At 42.8% G+C, this 22,474-nt stretch overlaps 2 protein-coding genes across 2 annotated transcripts in view; one reads left to right on the top strand and one right to left on the bottom strand.

Moving 5' to 3' along the window:
• The first annotated feature begins 827 nt into the window (after positions 1-827).
• ctxn1 (cortexin 1) lies at positions 828-10,630 on the top strand. Its single transcript, XM_088393531.1, has 3 exons — positions 828-950; positions 3,093-3,211; positions 8,100-10,630. Exon 3 carries the CDS (start codon positions 8,790-8,792, stop codon positions 9,171-9,173), a length of 384 nt encoding a protein of 127 aa, XP_088249657.1. The 5' UTR covers positions 828-950; positions 3,093-3,211; positions 8,100-8,789; the 3' UTR covers positions 9,174-10,630.
• A 136-nt stretch (positions 10,631-10,766) lies between these two features.
• The window catches only part of fbn3 (fibrillin 3), a 43,068-nt gene continuing 31,360 nt past the window's right edge, over positions 10,767-22,474 (bottom strand). The window contains exons 28-65 of the mRNA XM_088393532.1: positions 22,303-22,428; positions 22,104-22,226; positions 21,914-22,039; positions 21,685-21,810; positions 21,497-21,619; positions 21,297-21,419; positions 21,095-21,220; positions 20,892-21,014; positions 20,676-20,798; positions 20,420-20,581; positions 20,274-20,342; positions 20,084-20,209; positions 19,877-20,002; positions 19,654-19,803; positions 19,507-19,578; positions 19,270-19,395; positions 19,073-19,198; positions 18,796-18,921; positions 18,601-18,717; positions 18,354-18,482; positions 18,166-18,285; positions 17,977-18,102; positions 17,655-17,807; positions 17,314-17,382; positions 17,104-17,229; positions 16,865-16,984; positions 16,661-16,783; positions 16,451-16,582; positions 16,236-16,361; positions 15,931-16,137; positions 15,737-15,862; positions 15,517-15,639; positions 14,891-15,007; positions 14,688-14,816; positions 14,489-14,608; positions 14,187-14,418; positions 13,957-14,113; positions 10,767-13,149 (exon numbers count right to left, since the gene is read on the bottom strand). Coding sequence (XP_088249658.1) covers positions 12,775-13,149; positions 13,957-14,113; positions 14,187-14,418; positions 14,489-14,608; positions 14,688-14,816; positions 14,891-15,007; positions 15,517-15,639; positions 15,737-15,862; positions 15,931-16,137; positions 16,236-16,361; positions 16,451-16,582; positions 16,661-16,783; positions 16,865-16,984; positions 17,104-17,229; positions 17,314-17,382; positions 17,655-17,807; positions 17,977-18,102; positions 18,166-18,285; positions 18,354-18,482; positions 18,601-18,717; positions 18,796-18,921; positions 19,073-19,198; positions 19,270-19,395; positions 19,507-19,578; positions 19,654-19,803; positions 19,877-20,002; positions 20,084-20,209; positions 20,274-20,342; positions 20,420-20,581; positions 20,676-20,798; positions 20,892-21,014; positions 21,095-21,220; positions 21,297-21,419; positions 21,497-21,619; positions 21,685-21,810; positions 21,914-22,039; positions 22,104-22,226; positions 22,303-22,428 — 5,129 coding nt within the window. The 3' untranslated portion in view covers positions 10,767-12,774. The remainder of the gene's footprint in view (positions 13,150-13,956; positions 14,114-14,186; positions 14,419-14,488; positions 14,609-14,687; positions 14,817-14,890; positions 15,008-15,516; positions 15,640-15,736; positions 15,863-15,930; positions 16,138-16,235; positions 16,362-16,450; positions 16,583-16,660; positions 16,784-16,864; positions 16,985-17,103; positions 17,230-17,313; positions 17,383-17,654; positions 17,808-17,976; positions 18,103-18,165; positions 18,286-18,353; positions 18,483-18,600; positions 18,718-18,795; positions 18,922-19,072; positions 19,199-19,269; positions 19,396-19,506; positions 19,579-19,653; positions 19,804-19,876; positions 20,003-20,083; positions 20,210-20,273; positions 20,343-20,419; positions 20,582-20,675; positions 20,799-20,891; positions 21,015-21,094; positions 21,221-21,296; positions 21,420-21,496; positions 21,620-21,684; positions 21,811-21,913; positions 22,040-22,103; positions 22,227-22,302; positions 22,429-22,474) is intronic.

A 22,474-nucleotide genomic window follows, 5' to 3' on the forward strand; every position in this document is an offset into this window, starting at 1 on the left:
AGGTCACAATGGCATCGGTAACCTTTATACTCAGCTCTTGCAAGATTGCACATTAACACTTTGTAATTAATTGATTTTTTGTAACAGGCATAAAAAAGAACTTTTTATTTGATTTTTTTTATTCTCCCCAATGCACAGCAGAAGCTCAATGGAGGCCTGCAGAAATTTTACAACAGTCTAGTCTGGTCTGAAGCGTGCCAATAGACATTTCAAGGACACACAGGGGTGTTAACGCTGCACAGTAATACGTCTAGTAGGTCTATTAAATGTCATTTTACGGTAGCGAACGAGCACCAACGTATTAATGGTGCGTCTGAATAGAACAATTTGGAGATATTTACAGGTTGTGGTGTCCCAATCAGGTTTTGCATTTTACGATGATTGTGCACATCGCTGGACTGAAGTCTTATCTCTCTGGCGCTTGCTACAACATTAAACCTTTGCCCTTCCAATCACTAGAACTGCATTAAAAGTTTGGATGGGGGAAAAAGTGCGTTTTTTCAAAATGTGTATTTATAATAAATTCTTTATCATCTTTGACACAAAATTAAAATTGTGGTCCAGCAGCTTCCTTTCTGTAGTCGTATGATAGCAAAATAAAACCAACTCCATTTTGAAAGGTATAATTTGCATTGTATCTCATTAATATCAATGCACCTGATGATCTTGCATAAGGAAAAAAATCACCAGGTTTTGGGTGTCATTAATTTCTAGCATTGTTACAAGCAGGTAGAAAAAAAAATCATAACCTGATTGGATGCTGACTCGATGTGGGTGTGGCTTGAAACAAGCGGATGCTTTTTTGCAGGGAGTCTCCAGTCTGTGCAAAAAGCACCGCTGAGCAGCAGCAAGAGAGGCGGAGGCGGAGGAGGTGGGATAGGAGGTGGAGGAGGACAGTGACAGCATCACAAAGTTTGAGGCTGCCGCTGAGGAACCTCGCGTGGCATCAGGTTTGTCCAGCAATTTATGTTCTGTTTAAAAGGCTTGCTTATTGGATGGATCTCAGTTTTATTAGGCTGATTGATTAAAAACAAAGTTGCATTTTCTGCAATGTGAGCTTTGCTCCAGCTCAGCATGCCATATAATTTTGCTTGCGGACCAACCTTTATATGTGTGTACTGTATAAAAGTATAAGATTACAATATATGCATGAAGTTTTGAACTAAACAGTGTATGGTTTTAAAAAAAAAAAAAGGAAAATTGAAAAAAAAAAACATTTCACGGCACACCATCAAGCAAAAATAAATAAATAAATAAATAAATAAATAAATAAATAAATAAATAAATAAATAAATAAATTTACCTTCTACCATCCATTTCAATAGGAATTAATTATTTGACACCATAATTAGCTGGGATGAATGAATAAACAAAAATATGTTTCTTACCGTAGTTTTTAAATAGTATAATAGTTTTTCTCATACAGTAAAATAATGTGTTGTAATGTGTTTTAGAAAGTACTGTCCAAAATTAATCTAATTTGATATTTCTTAACCTAACATCTTGCCTGTATTTCAACCATACCTGATTACTTGAATTTATTTGCAACCTCGTCGGCAACATCATGATGCTGCTTGTATAAAATCCCTATTTCGCCAGGAGCAAGACACCTTGAGGTTATTGAATTTCCCAGCCGGAAAGATTCTTTATTATTTTGCAGGAAGCTCTGTTGTGGCTCATTAGGATTGTACATGTTCCTCATCAGTCATCCATTTGCATGACTCTTCAATTAAAAAGTGTTACTCAGAAAAGTGAATCTCACTTTTCTATTCATCATGATGTCACAGTTTTGAAAATCAATGCGTATGATATCATGAACTAATTTACATGATTATAGGTGTGTAAGGCCAGGAAATCAGGGCCTTGCGTGAATAATTGAATAGCTGAATGATTGCCTTCTTGCTAATTGTAATTAGGATTCATTACATGACTTCACTGATGTCACATAACGGTATCTCATCACATATTTTATTTGTGTTCTGTGGGAACAACTAGTACTGGAGCTCAGTTGAATCTTGGGACCCTTCTCTGCCTCTTCTTCTTGCTTCTAATTATGCTGCATCTCTTCCAGTCGACCTCAGTGCTGCCTGGCATGTTGTGGCGCATTGTGGTATTACACTGAAAGTGCGTAATTCTACATCCAGACTTGTCTGTACACTGTAATAATAACCATAAAAACGATTTTGAGAATCGGCAATACAAAGGGTCAAAAGAGATGAACCGTGATATGATGAGGGAACACTTTACTGTGAGCGTAAATAAGAGAAGTCATTACTGCCCCCCCTTGGAAGTATTTTTTTTCATGGTCCGACCCTATAGGCAACATATATACAGTAGTCGAGGCCTACTTTGCCTTCCATGTGCACTCTCAGCTTACCATTGGTGGTAACTAGAAAACAACAGCCGAGGTAATGCTGATCTCCGGGAAGCGCTCACCAACGTCTCCCGTAATGACTTGTAACTGGAGCAGAGTGGCCGCAGAAAATAAAAACCATGGTGGGTTTGCCTCGCAAGCCCACCTGAGGTTTACCAGGAGGATGTACAATGAAAAAAAAAGCACATTAGTGAATCAGCACACACACTGTGAAACATCCTGTCTGCATTATTAGCTGCAGTATCATATATTCTTCATCGCCCACCATGACGGCATCTTTATGATGCTGTCAGGCCTTTCTTAAAGACACCAAATTGTCTTTGGCTCCTTGTTTTGACAGCCGTAATTTAAATGCTATAATACGCTTCAGTTCTAAAACGTCTTTTTAAAGTGGCTCTGTGGGGAAAATGACCCATATGTCTATATATTTTTTGATATCTCAGTTTATTACCCCTGGAATAATAGCAATGTCACACTGAGTGTAATTCAATTTGGCTGTATGTAATGTGGCTGTGTAGCACACAAGGTCATAAACAACCCATTTGGTGTCATTTAAAGACACCCCCCGCCAACAAGCCAGTCTCCCACCCTTCATGCTTAGCTCTCAGGGAGAGTCTATTAACTGGGATAACAAAAAAAAAAAAATGTGAGGACATGTGTCAATGAAAAGTGCTGATGGTCCGCAAAGTGTGCAGATAATCTTTCCCATTTTTTCCAGCCCAGATGTGTTTGGCCTCTTCCGGTGCACGAGGCTTTCCAACCCAGCGCCCCCAATCTCTGCTCGGCCGTAAGCTCAATAATGTAATCAGCTGCACAGACGGCCTTCACTTCAGCAAGGTGATATGTCCGTGTCTTTGTTATGTCTTTTCTTAAGCGCTTCTTACAAGTCCAACTGGTGACTTCTTTTGTCACAAGGTGATCAGGGCAGGTAGTGGGGTCTTGCTGAGCTTTTATGGGTGGAATTAGAGATTTACCACCAAAGTGCATTTCATGGACTCAATTTACATTTGCAGTTTAAATGGCAAATTTGTGCCGGTGTTTCCTATTATTTCTTGAACTAAGCTTAATAGGCTTAAGCTTAAGCTTCTTGAGCTATTCATGCTTGTTAGTTTATTGCTTTCACCTGGTCTCTTGTGTCAACCAATCAGTTCCCTCAAGCCACTTGTGTCCAGGTGTATGTCATTGTGTCATCACTGCTAGTATTTAATACCTTGGGGTCTTTCGGCCATTTTTGGTGTTGCTGTCATGCAATGCTCGTCATGTTATGTTGGTTTTTGTTTTGATTTCAGTTTATTCTGAGTTTTGCTGTTACTTTAAAACCTGCTTAAAAAAAAAAGCTTTAATTTTCTTTTAACCAGTCAGCACACTTTAGTTACCTGTTTTTGTTCTTTTGAAAGTAATTCTTCATTGAAATTGCTTCCTGGTCTTGCCTTCCTGCTTCCTTGCACTTGAATCCACCCTTTCCCTCCATGCTCCATCACACAAAGCCTGCAGTGTGACAGACGGCAACCATTTTATTTATTTGATTAGAATGGCTGGTAAACAAAACCGGCAACCCAAGTCAACTCAAGAAAAATCTCATGGCATACACCAAATAAAAACATCACAGCAAACAACAGAAGACCACTTCAATTGAAACTTCATTTTGTTTCCTCCCCCAAAGAGAACTGATAATAAAATCAACAACCACTATCAATAATAGAATCAGAATTGCGAACTTCTTATCAATTCTCACCTCTTCTTTCATCAGAACCAAAAAACATTGTTCCACTTCTCATCTAATCATCTGCATCCTCGAGAATTCGGCCACAAAAAAGTTCCTGCTGAGTGTTGTGTTGTGTGGGTAGAACATGTAATCTCGAGTATATGGCCTCGGTCGTGGACCTGAATGATGGGTTGGCACTGCGTCCGTTCTGTCCCGGTAGTTTTGATAGACGGGCTGCTTGATGGAAGGGAAGTGCTGTTTTCAGATTTTAAGAGTGCTGACAACCCCATATTGCAGCGCTTCTCATCTTCCTTCACTTTTATTTTTATTTTCCTCTCCTCCTTGCTTGTTCTCCCCATTTGAGAAAGTCATATTTTTATATTTTGGAAAATTCACAATGATTTTTAGCTCTGAAAAAATACAGAAAGTATATTTACCAATATTCAACTTATGCAAATGTTAGATCTATTTCTGCTTGACCTGTTTGCTACCAGTTGTGGACCTGTCCGAGTCCTCCTCTTATGAATATTTCATGAGTTGGATTTGTGAATTAAATATAGGATGTAGGTGGGGGTGATTGGTCTGACGTTTATTAACTCTGACTGGAGGGACCGGGGGCTTTAGAGAGTAGGGTGATAAGGGCGATTTTATAAAGCGACTCAAGTGACAACACTGCAGAGTGTTGAGAGGGACTGGATGGAAGTGATGGTCAGATATGACGCACATGATTGAAGTGTGCCGCAATTGCTGGTGGACAAGAGTGATAAAGTGACTGTGTATGTGGGATTTTTTGATTGCTGTAGATTTCTCAGCAAATTTGAGAGTTTGGAAGTAATTCGACAGATATGTCAAAATCGGGTTTACAATCGTACCCCTACAAAAGCTAATGACAGATATTTTTTAGAAAGGCTTATATATACTAATATAGCATTTCCCCTTCAAATTGCATTAAATAAATTACAATTTTCTAAGGTTCCTACCATTTCATATACTTCACAGGTGTCAAACTCAAGGCCCGGGGACCAGATACGGCCCGCCACATCATTTTATGTGGCCCGCAAAGACAAATTGTGCATCAAATTCGTGTGTCATTACTAGAATTGCAAATTGTCTTCACTTTTAATATCTTTTTTTTTAATATTTGACCAGTTTTTACCCGTCTGATTTGAAAACGAGTTGTCAGTTTGTTTTGTAGCTTTTACTGTATATAATATGAGGTGCTCATACATTTATTTGGGTTGACAGTCATAATGGCCCTCCAAAAGAAGCTATGACTACAATGCAGCCCACAAAAAAAAAAAGAGTTTGACACCCCTGATATACTTAGAGAAATTGCATCTTCCTGGGAAAACATCAATATTAATTCCCAATTGTCAGATACAAGATGGCGGTTGGTACTAGTATTGCCTATAACCTTGAGTACCGATTCGTTGAAATACCCCAAAACTTCAAATTATTATTTCTTTATTTTTAAAAACAGCATATCTGATGCAGGGATATCAAATGATTATTGACCGGTGACCGAGTCAACCCGTATCTAAAGACGTCAGATTTAAACTGGGGCTTCATGCTGTCGGGGACAGTGACATAAACAACCAGAGGAGATGACACGACGAGCCGGAGGCCACGTCTGGAAATCCGATCCTGCTTGACGTCTTCGAAGAAGCACACGCACACGCATCCACACCATACACACGACACGACGCTGACGTCCCCGCCCGACCTCTGTATTCAAATCGGCCTTATTTAATGCGTCAGAAACGTACAAAACGAGCTGTGATGTGAAATCTTGAGAACTGTGAATACTAAAATGGAAGTAACCTTGAAAGCCTTTAAAATTGCTGATAGAGGAAATAGACTTCATGTTCTTTTGAGCGGTGGCTAAAATGATAGATGGTGGGGCAGGTTCCCAGATGGAATTGCTTGCTGTTGTTGAGAATCACAAAGAGCTTGTTCTTTTCCCCTTGCTCCTTCATCTGTGTACACTTCCATTTGTCTTGCCCTCAATAGCGCTCGCTCATTTGTCTGCTTTGCCACAATGTCAAGTTAGTTTCTCCGTGAGCTGATTGGAACGCTTTCCAACAGGAGCGGACCACTTTTTCTCTTTACTAGTCGTCATTTATCACCCTGATGAGGGTAAAGTGTTGGGGGAGTACTTTTTTTTTTTTTTTTTTACATGACCCCATATAGAGCACACGTCAATATAGAGTGGAACCCAAAAGCCCAAAACACACAAAAATTATGAACTAATTAATAATAATAATTAATTATGAACATAATAGCTGCTTCCTACTTGAATGGGTGCCATCTGAAGGGTTAATTCAAAATGGTCTGCCTTTTCTTTGGTAACATTTAGTTTTAAAAGGTCAGCAGTCTTAAGTGCTCCTCATTTGCATGCACACAGGCCGAAAGAACATTTCGCTCGCCCTCCGAGTGTCTGTTTGTCTTTCTACGGGCATCTCGCATCAAATGCCCTCCTTCTGCTGCTTGTCCAAGCGCAACCTTACGACTGTGAGGAGAGGGAGAGACAATAGAGGATTTAATTGTCAAACTTTATCATCCTTATTGTAGCTAGCGCCTGTCTGCCAGGCGAATTACGACGCGTGAGGAGACGTCTGGCGGTGAGCTAAGAGTGCAAAGAGAAATGACTCCTCAGACACTTGGTCTAAAAATATCTCAGAGGCTGGACTTTTCTTTTTCAATGTGCATACTTGCGGGTTAATTTATAGACCTTGGACTTTTATTTTATTTTTACTCCCTCTGTTTTTCTTTTGTGCTCAAGGTGACCTACATGCTAACGTGTTCATTAGCAGCACTCCACAGGTAGCAGCTCGATCCCTTAGGTGATGAATGAACTCAAGGACTCATGAATAAGTCACATCAAGTCAATATCAATGACACGTTTATGTCAAGCAGTACAGTTCAGTTTGGATACGGCGGTGATGTGTTTACTGTTTCCGTCAACGGCAATGGTTAACAGGGCCGCCTCACAGTTCAGAAGTGCAGGGTTTGATTCCAATTTAATTAATGCAAGCACAATGTCTAGTCGGGTTATAAATAACAAATGACAGTTTCAACAGCAGTGAGTCAGTGTGCCTTTCTTAAATGAATACGTCTCAGACACATAGGTGTACCTAATGAAATGACTTGCAGTTGTAATGCCAACCAATAAATCTCATTTAGCGTTTTGCTCAAGGGCACGTCAGCATTGTACAAAGTGACAACTTTGTTTACAAGACAACCCAACCCATCCCATCATAGTAATAATGTCCTTGAAAGGACTTCTAAGGTTTTATGACCTATTTTTGGCTTTTTCTTACTCAGACACACGGGAACACACACACACACTGACACCGTTGTATCTTTCCATCCCGGCTTCCAGACTCAGTCAGTACAACAAGCACCCTGGAGACAACCACAGATAGGAAACATTGACAGACAGATTGGTTAGTGGGCGAAAAAAAAAAAAAAAGAAAAAAAGCATATCACTTCTCCCGCTAATCAATCACCGTAGCAACATGTGTCCTCTCTATCCATCACCTCCTCGATTCATCTTCATGAATTCATTGTTCATCACACACAACCCCATGTGGGTGTCACGTGTCTTCAGTGATTTGAAACCCAGTCAGTCACAAGAGATGAGTGATTTTAGATTATTGATGAGGCTCCACTTTGTCTCCCCTCCTGTCACCGTTCGAGATGAATGAGGGTACCCAATGCGTGTCCGTGTAACCGTGCACTGACAAACGAGGGTTGATGTAATCCCATCCCGGTGACGATAATCACTATTCATTTCAGCTAATGTGGCCATCATCAGCTTCATTACCAGGTAGGTGTGCACAGATGGGGCAACATCACTGTCACTTATTACTTATTAAGGCTACTAATGAAAGCAATATGGTGGAAGGATGAAACGAAGCAGGTGTGACTTAACGTTATTGCTGCCATGTTCGTAATTCGTTGCTGACATATCAGAAAAAAAATCTTAATTCATAAATATATATGTACGTTTTCTTTCAGGTGTCGAGTAAATTGGAGCTGCACTAACTGCTGACGTCATGTCGGCAGAGGACGTCACCTCGAGCAGATTCTAAAGACGATTGGACTCGTTTTAAATGAAAGAAGTTCACACCTTTGACAGACTCACACTGGCTATTTTCTACCTCTTGTTGCTTTGCCATTAGACAGATTTTTTTTTCCATGTGTGTGTTTAGTGCTCATCCCTAAGGAAAATGGTGAGAAGAACTCCTCGGAACACTTGACGTCTCAAACCCACTTATCGCTCTTTATTCTTGCTACGCAGACTTTTTGTAACATACTGTTTGCTATTTTTGCATTATTTGTCCACCAAGCAAGACTGTAGAAAAGAGAATTGGTGACCTGACGCCCTTACACCGCTCTGGTCAGCTCTTCCTGTTTCTTAATTAGCACCGTACCAGCTCCCGGAACATTGACCTTGGCTTGCCGTGACATCCTGTCTTCTCTGATTATTTCCTTAAAAATAATATTGCCCAAAGGCGGTCACTGCTGTGCAATTTCCCTCATAAATAGTCTGTCTTAATCTAAGTGTGTGGCTCGTTGTCACATCAGATTAGGAACACAGTTGGCAGTTGAAACTGCACCGGAGGAAAACAATCTGGAAATAGCTCAAAGCGAAACACGATATTTGGTTTAAACACCAAATAAGAGTTAGACCACAATCAGTCGCTCATGAACACCTTCCCTTCCTTCTCCTCACCTCCCATCAACCCACACACCATCCAGTCGGTGTGCAAACCCTGCCTCCGGGCCCCGTGGAGGATGAGCGATGGGCCCACGCTCGACTACGAGTTGCTGCTGTCCCCGGCCGGCTCTCCCCTCCCCGGCGGCGCTGGCGGCGGTGGCAGCAGCAGCCCACCGCTGGCCTTGGTCGGGGTGGATGCCGAGCAGCGCACGGCTTTGGCCTTTGTGGGCCTCCTTATGCTCTTCCTGGTCTTCCTGCTGGTCAGGTGCTTCAGGATCCTGCTGGACCCCTACAGTCGCATGCCCGCATCATCCTGGACTGACCACAAGGAGGGGCTGGAAAGGGGTCAGTTTGATTACGCGCTGGTGTAAAAGGGGTTCAAGAAGGGTAACATTGCACATGGATACAATCTTTCAGAAGCTTTGAGATGAAATCTACACGTGGACAATGAATCATATTGTGAACACACTCAAGGGGTATTTTTTTGTAAATGTTCGTGTAAAGTCCTGGTTTTAGATGTGGTAGTAAATATGAGGCGTATCATGACTGCACTCATACAGACCAGCAGGACCACAAAAAGCCAAAATAATGAAGCTGCCTTAATCTGACCTGTTGTACTAGCTTGACAGCACACAGCACAGCATCACGTGAGCAAAATAGAAATACACGAATCCGTTATCGTCATACTCACACATTTATTGCAGGGTCTTTCAAACGCGGGATAGTAAGAGAATGTAAAACAGCGAAATGGAACAATAGTTATGAAGATCTATGAAGATTTACCGTAAATTTCGGACTATAAACCGCGACTTTTTCGCAAATTTTGAACCCGGAATAATGAGTTTTAGCTGGTGTGGCTTATAGTCCGGTGCGGTTTATAGACCAAAAATTACGGTATGTGAAATGTCATGCCATGTGAAAGCGCTCCAAATTTTTCAAGTTAATAAAAGTCAAGGAAAGAGCAAATCAGAGACTTGAAACCGATTATTTAAAAAAAATCGATCATGTAAATTCGATACGATTCAAGGACGTAACGATTCGATTCCAAAATGATTTTGTGATTCAACCGTTTTTTTTTAACACCTTTAATACGTACGTAGACGCAATTTTTTCCACTCAAGCTGCTTCCCCTCCACTTTGAAAGCTGCTGATCTAAGGTTTACATTTGGAAAGCTGACATCAGAACGCGCCGCTAACACACAGGCAAAAATGGCGAGTTTACACTTAAGCAAAGGGCCCTTTAATTAATCACAGCCATTACAAAGCATCCATTAGTGATGTGCTCATCAAGGATTGCACATGCTCACATTTTGGTTTTTTTGTGCTGATGGCATTTATAGACGTTGATCCCTTGAGTAGCACTGCAACTTCAGATGCTTTTTCAAGCCACAGCAGGTAGTTTGTGTCTCCGTCAATTCTTCTCAGTGTCGTGTGTTTTTGTGTCTATAACTTGACAAGCCATATTGATCCAATATATACAGATATAATCTCTTACTGCAAGTTTAGTTAATCCTTTTATTTGCCTGACAAGTGTGGTAATGAAGCTAAAGCAACCTTTAGGTAAAATACGGCTTTATTTTTCTAATCTTGACTCAAGTTTGAGAGTCTCCTTTTTGCTATCTTCCCGTCCTTCCTGATTATGTAAAACTGCACTGTCGATATTTGAAAGGAGTGACTCAGCCGTGTCTTTGAGGGAGGCAAAGCTGATTGCTTTTCTTTGTCTTTCTGTTTTGTAATGACATCTTTTTCAAACTTTTTTGCTTTGGTTTTGATACACTGAGTATGATCGGTCAAAAGGAATAATTAATAAAAAATCCTCTTCATTTGAGTATGTGCTGTTCATTTTGGGCAACCAAAAAAAATATGTGCAGTTTGTATCAACCTGGTTGATATTCGCTTAAATTTTATCCATTCATTTTCTATACTGAAATGGGAAAAGATAGCCAGGAAGAAACACTTAAAAATACAACCCACAATACTTTATTGCAAATTGTCACTGGACAGACAGAAGTTTACAATATAAGGTGTTCTCACCAAATTCCAATGACAGAGTGTCTTTGTCTTTCCACATAAACGAGGATCAGAATATTAAAATCAATGTTGTTTATTGATCTTTGACAAATAAACGTGCTGTGTACGGGATGATTGTCACGTTAGCGTTCTCTTTAAAAAGGCCAAGTTGTTCTGGCAAATATAGCACATCATAATTCAGTGCATGTGGGCGATGATGGCACTATTCAAGTTTGGCACTGAAATGTCAAAAAATAAACAAACAAAACGACGAATAAGAGACACAAGGACACTATTAAGATACAAAGTCTTACAAAGATTTCCAGGTTAGAAATAGACAAAATGGTTATGTGTGATAAACATGGCCCGGGCTGTTGGCCCAGTGTGGCAACTTTGAATGCTCAAAACATTTAGCACCATTATGAGCCAAGCTGGAGGTGGTCAACTTTGCATTGACGCTTATCCAAAAGACTGTGATCCCCTTATGCTGACATCAGAATGTTGATCTAGTTAAATCTCTGAGACTTCCTATGAGAACAACAAATCAATAGCATTAAAAGGCCTTCAATCTACAGTTTACTTTGGCTGTCAACATTAAAAAAAAAAAATTAAAATGCTTAAAATTATACAATATCAAGAAGCATGGTTGATACGTTTTTTTTTCAGCACTGAGACAAAAAAAAAACACAACAATAATAAAGCCTGGCACAAAATTAATAACAAATGTCACTTTTTGCAATCCAGATTCAAGACTGCGTTTCTTTGTACAGCAGACGGGATTATCGATAGCACCTATTTTTTTTCTTTCTAGAGAGAAAAAAAAATCTGAGAAATGAAGAGTATGACCTGATGGATTTTTTTTTTGCATGTATACATTGAGACTGTAATCTTTATATTTTAATTTACAGCTTGTCAAGACTGGTACTTTTTGGTGCTGTAGTGTAAACACGCCTTGGCCCAGATTAAGATCACAATTCTGGTCAGGTGACATGAGTTGACATTTATCCACCTTAAAATCCCTTGAAAGGGAAGTCATACAAAAGTGACCTGAACCAGGTTCTTTGGGAAAAAGCTGCTTAGTGTAGAATTCCCTGCTCGTGACGATAGCACCCTCTTTGGTTTGCATGTCAGCATCGCACTGTGATAACAAGCGCTAATTCCACATTTGGTGAACCTGAAATGTTGCGTTACAGTTGCAAAGGGCCTCGTGACATGACACAAAACAGTAGCATGAAGTGAGATGGTTTGAAATGAATATCCCAGAGAGGTGCCATGAAGATGCCTCATTCCTTGTCAGTCATCACTGGATTAAACTTCAACTGCAGAAAGACACCTATGGCAGCTCTCAGCACTTTTTTTTTCCTCATCATAAATCCCCTTTTTTGTGCATTTTTTTTTTTTTTGCCTGCCTACAAAAGTGCTTCATGGACTTGTGTGCCATTATATCTTTTACAAGTGCACCTCAATAAACTGGAATAGAAAATTGGAATGCTTTATTTATTTCATTAGTTCAATTCAGAATGTTAATGTCATATATTACACAGCTCTCTTTTGTAATATACTCAAGATGGGGGATTTTGCTTTTTATGGCGTGTGATTCGATTCACGTTATGAATTGAAATATTTAAATAAATGACATTTCATTCATATTCCAGTTTATTGAGATGCTCTTGTATTAGGGGGGGCTCTACGCACCTCGCTGTGATCTGCTCCACAGGAGTGCTAATTGTGGAAGAGAAGAATGGACACAAGTATAATTATGGTAAAAAAAAAAAGGGAAATCTAAATCACACAAAACACAAAATAACATGAACAGTAACAAAGTGGTGGTAGAGTTAGGCTGATTGCCGTAGTCTTTCATAGCCCTTGGTTAACCCTCTTCTGGATACAAGGGCGGGTTAAAACGCAAAGGTTCAGGCTTTGAAGGGGGGGTCAGTCCCGGGGCGGGGCTTGCGAGGGCATTCAGTGCAGATGGATGTGAAGCTTAATGCGCAGGGCGTCCCCAATCTCCCCTTGTAGGTAGTCCTTGTCATGCTGCTCCTCCAGCTGGTTTCGTCTCCGGGGCCCGAACAGGGGCAGGCTGGCGATGTCGAGTCGGTAGGACCCGGCGGGAGGTGGCCTCTTGCCCAGCCTCAGCACGCTCTTTCCGTCGCGGCGCTCCAGCAGGCGGAAGTGTTCGTTGGCGTTGCCGTGTGTGATGACATAACGCACGTGGTGCTCCAGCGGCTGCAGGGCGGGCAGCAGCTCCAGCAGAGGTTCCTTGTTGAAGAGCGAGGCCAGTGAAAGGTTCATGGGGATGGCGGATTCCGTGTCCACGCTGGCCAGACTCACTGGCTCCTGTAATGGATCGCAAATTCAATTTGATGTCATCATCGTGTACAGACTGTAGGATAAATCACCATGACCTCGCCTAATCATGATGATAGTGGAAAAAGCCTAGCCTTGAGACCCTAGCCTACAACTGAATGACTATTGATGTGATTAGATTTGTGAGTTATAGCAACGAATGAGGGGATTTAAGCAGCCTCACCAGCAGCTGAGCCCCACTCACAGAGTCCTGGTTTATTTCTGTCTTGCTTGTCGAAATCGTCAGGCAAGAACACAAACAATTGCTTGGAATCGAATTGCTGGGAACCAGCTTTTAAAAATAACTAAATCTCAGTATGTACCTTTAGAATTAGCAAAAGTCCACTTGCCTTATCCACCACCCAATATTTCCACTTGATTAATTTTTGAAGTACAGTATTTTCCGCACTATAAGGCGCACTGGGTTATAAGGCGCACCTTCAATGAATGGCCCATTTGAAAACTTTGTCCATATATAAGGCGCACCGGATTATAAGGCGCACCTTCAATGAATGGCCCATTTTAAAACTTTGTCCATATATAAGATATATACATTTGGTCCGTGGGCCAGACTTTGGACACGCCTGCTGTAGTGGCTCAATATTGGTCCATATATAAGGCGCACCCGATTATAAGGCGCACTGTTGGCTTTTGAGAAAATTGGAGGTTTTTAGGTGCGCCTGATAGTGCGGAAAGTACGGTAAATTGAAAATATATTTGACAGCACAATTCAAAAGGTCAGCAGTGGTCATCCACATTCTATCTGTATCCCATCAATAGTCTTGCTAAAGGACTTACATGATCGAGCTCATTTTCATTTGCGTTGCGTTTGTGTCGTCCGTTCTTCCCTCCTCCGTTGATCTTACACTCGTAGCAGGCCTCAGGAGACAGACTGTCATCGTCCTCGCCTTCCACGCCCAATTGGTTTGGGAAGCCTGAGCCTGATATACAGTGACTGCAAAACACAGACAACATGTTCAAAAATATGACAACTGTGTCCAACAATAGAGGTTCTCCTTATAACTCACCCTTGTCCAGCCCTGTAGAAACCTCCAGGGCATCCACACAAGTATCCTCCATCCGTGTTGGAGCAGCCGTACGAACACGGATTGCCTCCCGCGGCGCACTCGTTCACATCTTGGCAGCCGCCAGCAGACGTTTCAAAGTCAAAACCGGAGGGGCACACGCATTTGTAGCTGCCCAACGTGTTATAGCAGGAAGCCGAGCCGCACATTGAGCCCGACTGGCATTCGTTTTCATCTGCATAGAAATGGACAGAATAGTCATCATTCTAAGAACAAGACGTAAAGACGTAAAGAATCCGACTCACCGACACATTGGTTCCACTGGTAGTGCTGCACGTAACCTTGAGGACAGCCGCAGCGGAAACCTCCCATCATGTTCTGGCAGCCATGTTGACAACGGTGGTTACTGCTACATTCGTCCACATCTGACAACCCGGAAGAGTGTTTTAAGGTTTTGACACATCAAAACCTATTATCCTGGTTTGGTCCCCATGTCTCACTTACCCTCACACTCCACACCTGTGCTGTCCAAGGAGAAGCCTTTAGCACACTCACAGTTGAAGCTACCAGGAGTGTTGACACAAGAAGCCTGAGAACCGCACGCAGTGTTCTGACCCATGCACTCGTTGTTGTCTGAAAAGTCAGAATTGTTTCATTCGATGCTCGCAAAGACGATTAACATTGAGTGGACGTGATCTCCCACCCACCAATGCAGGCTGTTTGATGCTGAGTGAAGCCAGGAGGACACTTGCAAGTGAAGCCCCCAATGGTGTTGACACAAAGGAACTGGCAGTTGTGTTGCTTGGTGGAACACTCATCCAGATCTTAGCAATAGAGAAGAAACGCTGCATTAAAACCATCCGGGACTTGGAATCTTGTGTAAAAATGATCATTTCCCACCATCTCGTTTATGTCACACATTGATAATACGGTTTTCCTGCGTTAAATTCCTGAAAAATACCAACTGGAAATGTTTTGGGGGGGATTTTGTTCAAATCATAAAAAATACTGAATTTATGTCAGTGTGGGAATTTTGACTCCCACTCACTAAAAGATGTTTTTATGGATGGATGAATAATTTAAGACGTTTCCCTCTTTCAAAAATGTGTTATTGTCATAGAATGACATAAAAAAAAATCCAGATTCCAGAGTTATGATTTTTTTTGATACTGTCCATAAATCTGGACATCACATAGTGAACTTTATTAGAAAAATAACTGACAATAAAAATAAAATCTTGCTTCATGACAAACTGAACTGATAGTAGTTCATAATTTTTAGAGATTCTCAGAGGGAAAATAATTTTTTTTTATCCGTATGCTAGTCTTTGTACCTTTGCAGGTCTTTCCGTCAGGCTGCAGGCTGTATCCTCTTGGACAGGAACACAGGTAGCTACCCTCCGTGTTTTTACAGATAAAGTTACACGGCTTGGGAGAGAGTGAGCACTCATCCATGTCTGTAACCAAATAAAACATAAACGAGGTTTAGGAAACAGGAAAGCTGCAGCATCCCCCAAACCACAAACAGTTTATTCTAGAAAGAATCAACCTTACCGACACATGAGGTAGCGGTAAAGTCGGTCTTGTATCCGACATTGCAATGGCATCGGTAGGATCCGATAGTGTTGATGCACTGACCGTTTTGACACAGGTTGGGCATCACCTGGCACTCGTTGATATCTGGATACAAATTGAAAAATTCAGCTTTGGTTTCCTTCTGCAAGATCGTTCAGTGCTCGGCTACTCACCCCTGCCATCCGTGGTGTACCCGGGCCCAAGAGGGCACATCTTCTTGTACTGGACGGTGCCAGGCAGCGGACAGAGCTCACACTGCGAGCCCCAGCCTCGACCCGTGTTGCAGCAGCACTCGGATTTGGTCACGCTGTTCCTGTTGGTGGATGACTGCTGACACATGGTTTGCAAGGCTTCCATGTAACAGAAGCCCTTGCGGTTGTCTGGGAAAAAAAAAATCCGAATGACTCGTGCTTTTTGTGGCTTTCAAGTCAATTCAATTACGATTACAGCGTACTCCAGTAGGTAATCAATGTCTTACCGATACACTCAGTTCCAGTGGAGCTGGGCTCGAAGCCATCGTTGCACTCGCAGCGGTAACTTCCCACAGTGTTGACGCAACGGCCATTCTTACAAATGCCAGGCTTGGCTCTGCATTCATTCAAGTCTGCAAGTACACACACAAGGGACATGTCTCATTTCATAGTCTCCCAATGTGAATATGACACACTTGATGTTTGAAGCATGTTTACTCACCCATACATCCCTCTCCATCAGGCCGGCGCTGCATGCCAACCGGGCAAATACACATGAAGGTCCCGATGAGGTTCTTACACGTCATACCCTTGGACTCACAGTCATCCAAACCCTCTGAGCACTCATCCTGATCTGGATATTGACAAAAGGCCAATAGGTAATTAATCAACCATGTTTTTGAAATAAGTACATTCTTGACAATCTTCTTACCTCGACACATGCGCTGATCATCTCGCAGCACGTAGCCGGTAGGGCACATGCACTCGTAGGAGCCAAAGGTGTTCACGCAGCGGAAGGCACATAGCAGAGGATTCTTGGAGCACTCGTTGATGTCTGCAGATAGAAACGATCAATGGAGGATTTCAACTTAAAGCAAATCAGAAGATATCGTCATCATGATCATGGACGGCTGACCTTCACATGTCATCATCGGTCCGGGTTCAAAGCCCTCTTGGCAAGAACATTCAAAACCTCCCACCACATTGGTGCAAGTTCCGTTTCCACACGGGTTTCCAATGGAACACTCATCCGTGTCTGTGGAGGATCAGCGTGGCGACAATTCAATACATTTTCAGTTGCGCTTTATTTGGCATGGAATCAGATTTGGTTAATATATAAGTAGATATTCAAATTAAACATAACGCTTCACTTACCAACACAATTAACTCCAGTGTAGTCCAGGTTGTATCCAAAGGGGCATTCACAGCGGAATGAACCATCCGTGTTGATGCAGATGCCATTCTTGCAAATGCCGGGGTTATCCAGACACTCGTTCATATCTAAAGAAAAAAAAAAGCCTACTCTTATAGACATACTATATGTTCCCTTATTTTTTTAATTGAGTCCTCTGATGTTTCACGCACCCTGGCGAGCACCCCCACCAGGTCCGGGCAGCGCTCCGTGGCCGTAGGGACATAAAGTGTTGAAAGCAGCTGGAAAACACATAGGAAAAGGTCAGTTTCATTATTTTACAAATGTCATCATGCGCATAAATTCATTAAGGTACTTCACGTATTTCTTAAGGTTACTTATAAAAAAAATCTACAATGTTTGATATTGTCTAACCTTCACATCCAAGCTGCTTTGAAAAAAAAATGCAAAATAGCATTTCAGTGCAAACATCATGAGGATCTTGTCAAATGTAAAATCTGGTTTATGTAATTTTGGACTATGAGAGCACATAATTTGAATGTGTGTTACACACCTTCAGTCTCTTGGGGACACAGCTCGCAGGGAAGCCCCCAGCCTTCTCCGGGCATCTTACTGCAGCAGCACTTGGCTTTGGTGGTGTTGAAAGCTTTTGGGACAGAACACTTTCCTACCTCGAATTTGGTGAAACAGAAACTCTCTCGGGTGTCTGTTGTAAAGGAGAATAGAATGACTAGATTGTTCCTTGATAAAATAAACAATTGCGCATATTTTTTAATCGAGCAATGACAAGGTCCATTTGTCCATTTTTAGAAATCAATTGAAAAGTCTGCCAACCCCTGAGCTCCGCCCTCTAATGACAACGATGAGTGTCTCACCATAGCAGCGCCGCTTGTTGTCAGAAAGCTCAAAGCCCGGTTCGCAGGTACACTGAAAGCTCCCGGGGGTGTTGGTACAGGTGCCATCCTGGCACAGGTTTGGTTCCACCTCACACTCGTTGATATCTGGAAAGTCGGATTTAAGATTATTTTGTGCCCTTCACTAAGTGTCCATGCACTGCGTCTTACCAATGCACTGGTCATTCTGCACCTCATAACCCGGAGGGCAAATACATCTGAAGGATCCATCCAAATTCTGACAAGTTCCCGGGGAACACGTTCCAGGCAAACTCACGCACTCGTTGATATCTGTAACGGGGAGGAAAAGTGTGTTTGAAGATGATAATGTTACAAACTGCATTAAACTCATCACTTACCGACACAGTTTTTCCCATCAGGTGTATTCTCGTAACCTTCGTGGCAGAAGCATTGGAAGGAACCTATGCCGTTGATGCATTGGCCATTTCTGCACACTTGACCCTGCAGGGCGCTGCACTCATCGATGTCTGCCAGGTGAACAGTTAACATTAGACTTTGATAACTATTCCACATATTTTAGTTTTGCTAAATCAGCTGAATGCAAAATGAGGGCGTCCATATTCAACCGTGTCAATGATTCCATACCCATGCAGTCATTATTGTGGGTGAGCTCGAAGCCAGGGAAGCACAGGCAGTTGTAGGACCCCACGGTATTTTTACAGGTCCCGTTGCCACACGGCTGTCGATCACACTCATCAATGTCTAGAAATACACAAAAAATCCCAAGTTAAACTGAGCAGAAGGAAAATAAAACCGTCAGCCGTGGATCGTCCTTCTCACCCATGCACATGGTTTGGTCTGCCGTGGCCTTGAAGCCGTTGTGGCAAAGACAGCGGTAGCTGCCTTGGGTGTCGATACACTCTCCGTGGCTGCACACGTTAGGAATCTCCTGGCACTCGTTGCGGTCTGACACAATGACGAATAGGATGAGATGAGTTATGTCATGTTGAGGGATGAGCATTGGGACAATGGTAGAAGAAAAGGCAAAAAAAGAAATGTTATATTTGAACAATTGTGAGAATTTCCTTTTAATCAATGAGCATAATCAAAGACTGACCCAAGCAGGCCCCAGTGGGGGACAGTTTGAATCCCGGCGAACACTCGCAGCGATAACTGCCTGGAATGTTGATACACTTGGCGTTGCGTTGGCACAGGTTGTCCCCGCTGTTACACTCGTCAATATCTGCGCGGGACATCGATAAAACATCAAACACAGGTTCCATTTGACTGCCGGTTATTTTATAAGGGGTTTACCTTCGCAAATGAGCAGGATGTTGTTGTAGCTGAAGCCCATCGGACATTCACAACGGAAGCTCCCTATCTGGTTGATACATACGCCATTGGCACAGATGCCAGGAATCTCCCGGCACTCATCGATATCTGCACAGGAAGAGTAGATGGATGTCAACGCATTTGATTATAAGTCATATAAGTTCTGATTTTTGACATTCAACAATACGACAAAGTGACGGCGCACAATGATGACCTCACCGATTGGCTTGCCGGTATGGATGTCAATAATGAAGCCAGGGGCCTGGTTACCACAAAGTAACTGATACTCAGCTGAAACACAAAAGGACAAAAATGCATTATTATTCTTTCCAAGTGAGAAGTTTTTATTGACTGGGTGACACTCACAGGTCGCAGGAGTTGGGCAGGCTTCACACGGCTTGTTCCAGGCCTTGCCGACGTTGTAGGCACAGCAGCACATCTTCTTGGTCATGTTGAAAGACAGCTCATTCTCGCATGTGTCGTTGAAGTTGCGGTAGCACACGCTTTTCCTCATATCTGGATTTCACGTACGGAGCGGAATCAGCACCAAAGTTTGTTTCCAAAAAAATAAAAATGTTATCCTGCTTACCCATGCAATTGTTGCCTCCATTGACTTGCATGTACTCAGGAGGACACACGCATGTGTAGTTGCCCAAAGTGTTGTAGCAGGTACCGGGTCCACAGATCCCAATGTGGGTGGTGCATTCATCGATGTCTACATATTTACAAAGGAGTTAGTAGAATTACTATAAATAAGAAACACATTGCTGTTGTTATTGGTTATGATTTTTCTTACCCTCACAGATGCGTGTCTCCTCGTTGAGATAATAACCTGCTGGGCACTCACACTGGAAGCTACCAAAGGTGTTGACGCAATTTCCACCCTGGCAGAGGCCTGGAAGCTCCTGGCACTCATCGATATCTAGAGAAAGAACCCAAATACGTTATTGTAGTTCCGGTAGAGCTACGAGACCTGAATGGTTTACCTTCTAGAATAACAGTAATCGGGTTGGGTCTGAAGCCTTCCCCTCCGGGACAAAGAGTCCGATATTCAGCTGATGACAGAACAAAGATGGTTATTTACGGATAAGATCCAGATTGGCCAAATGGGAGATTAGGGGGTCGTGCATACTAGAGTTGGGGGCAGGGCATAGTTCGCAAGGGTTGCCCCAGGCGCCTCTGAGCGAGCAGCAACAGGAAGCTCTGGTCACACCCACTCCGATCTCAGCGCTGCAGGAGATCCCGCCGTCGCCCCGCGTGAGGATGTCCAGGAAGCAGTTTCCCACGCGAGTATCTGAGTAAACCATAATGTGTCAGAAATGTGTATCACAAATATAGTTTAGCATATTTTACTCATTAAATTATTCTATTATAATAATCTGCCTCACCTACACAACCAACACCGGTAGGATTGAGCTCGAAGTCGGGTGGGCAGTTGCACAGGTAACTTCCTGGTGTGTTCACACACAGCCCGTTGATGCAGTTTACCGGGTCAGCACACTCATTGGTGTCTGTGGAACGCAGTGGTACAAATAAGCTTCTTTGTGTGCAATCTCAATTTGAGATTTAAAAAAAAAAAAAAAAAAAAACGCCCTGACGCTCACCTGTGCAGTTTCCTCCACTACGGTCCAGTTCATAACCGTCATCGCAGACACAGCGGAACATCCCCGGAAGGTTCTGACACGTTCCAAACACGCAAATGTTCTGGAAGTTACACTCATCGATATCTGCGGTAAAACATTTGGGAAAAAATCTTTTTGATGAATCTAAACCAAATGAATTGGGTCGAGTTGGCGGATGTGCGTACCTTGACAGGCTTTGCTGTCTTCTGTCGGGGTGAAGCCCATCTCACACTCGCAGCGGTATCCTCCAGGAGCATTTAGGCACTGGCCGTTTTCACAAAGGTTGACGTTGTCTGCACATTCGTCCATGTCTGAGGCCCAATAAGGCGGCGCACAATCAGTGACAACAACTCTGAGAAGTTGGACAACCACATTTTGGAGTCTTACCAGAGCAGGAAAAGCCATCCCCATTGAAGCCCTCCTTGCATGTGCATCTGTAGGATCCCGGCGTATTGAGACAATCCGCGTTGGGGTTGCAGTTGTGGTCCTCTGCCGAGCACTCATCCTCATCTACGACACAAAGATCAATCACTTTTCCTTCCAATATAAATGTGACCAGATTTGGACGAAAATGGAAATATATTCACCGATGCACTTAATGCCATCTCCAGCCCAGCCGTCCCGACAACGACACTTGAAGCTTCCGGGAACGTTGATGCATGCGGCGTGCATGTCACAGTTATGAGCGCCGATCTCGCACTCGTCAATATCTGAAAATATATTCAATTTTGATACTCGTGTGTGTGTGCGTGCGTGCGTGAGTGTGTGTGCATACCTGTGCATCCGGTCGATCCCTTCTTGACAAAGTACCCAAGCTGACAGTGACAAATGAAGGAACCTTTGGTGTTCTCACAATCGCCGTGGAGACAGATGTTGGGGTTCAAATCACACTCGTTCACATCTGTGTTTGTATAAACGGACACAAAGAAAACATGTGTGATTCTGGCGCAGAAAAGATGACTAAAATAGAACCACAGCCTGAGAAAGATTTTTCTTCTTCTCACCGATGCAGGTCCTCATGTCCATAGAAGCCATAAAGCCGTCATAGCACAGGCAGCGGTATTCCCCTGGAATGTTTGTACACTGGCCTCCATCGCAGATGTCTGGCGTCTCCTCGCACTCATCAATGTCTAACCAAAACACGAGAGAGTTTAAAAATCTTCAAATAATGTTGCCGGGCTTGCGTTTGTTTACCTGAACATGTCCTGAGGTCAGGCATGAGGGCGTAGCCTTCACTGCAGCTGCACTCGTAGCTGCCTTCGGAGTTGGTGCAGTGGGTCTCACAGCCTCCGTTCATGATGGTGCACTCGTCAATATCTAAATTATCGATTAGATATAAATTGGAGGCGTGCTCGGGGATTGGTAACGATATTGCGGACAGGTGCACACTCACCAACGCAGCCTTGTCGGTCTGGTGTGGCCTGGTAGCCGGTGTCACATGAGCACTGGTACGTTCCCGGCATGTTGACGCATTGGCCGTTCTTACATAAATTGTCACTCAGCTGGCACTCATTCACATCTGTTGAGAAAAAAAATTGTGTGTTATAGCGTTTGGGACTTCAGAA

The sequence above is a fragment of the Syngnathus floridae genome, chromosome 13 (assembly GCF_059516105.1).
Source record: "Syngnathus floridae isolate MCC-2025c chromosome 13, RoL_Sflo_1.0, whole genome shotgun sequence".
NCBI classification, from domain to species: domain Eukaryota; kingdom Metazoa; phylum Chordata; class Actinopteri; order Syngnathiformes; family Syngnathidae; genus Syngnathus; species Syngnathus floridae.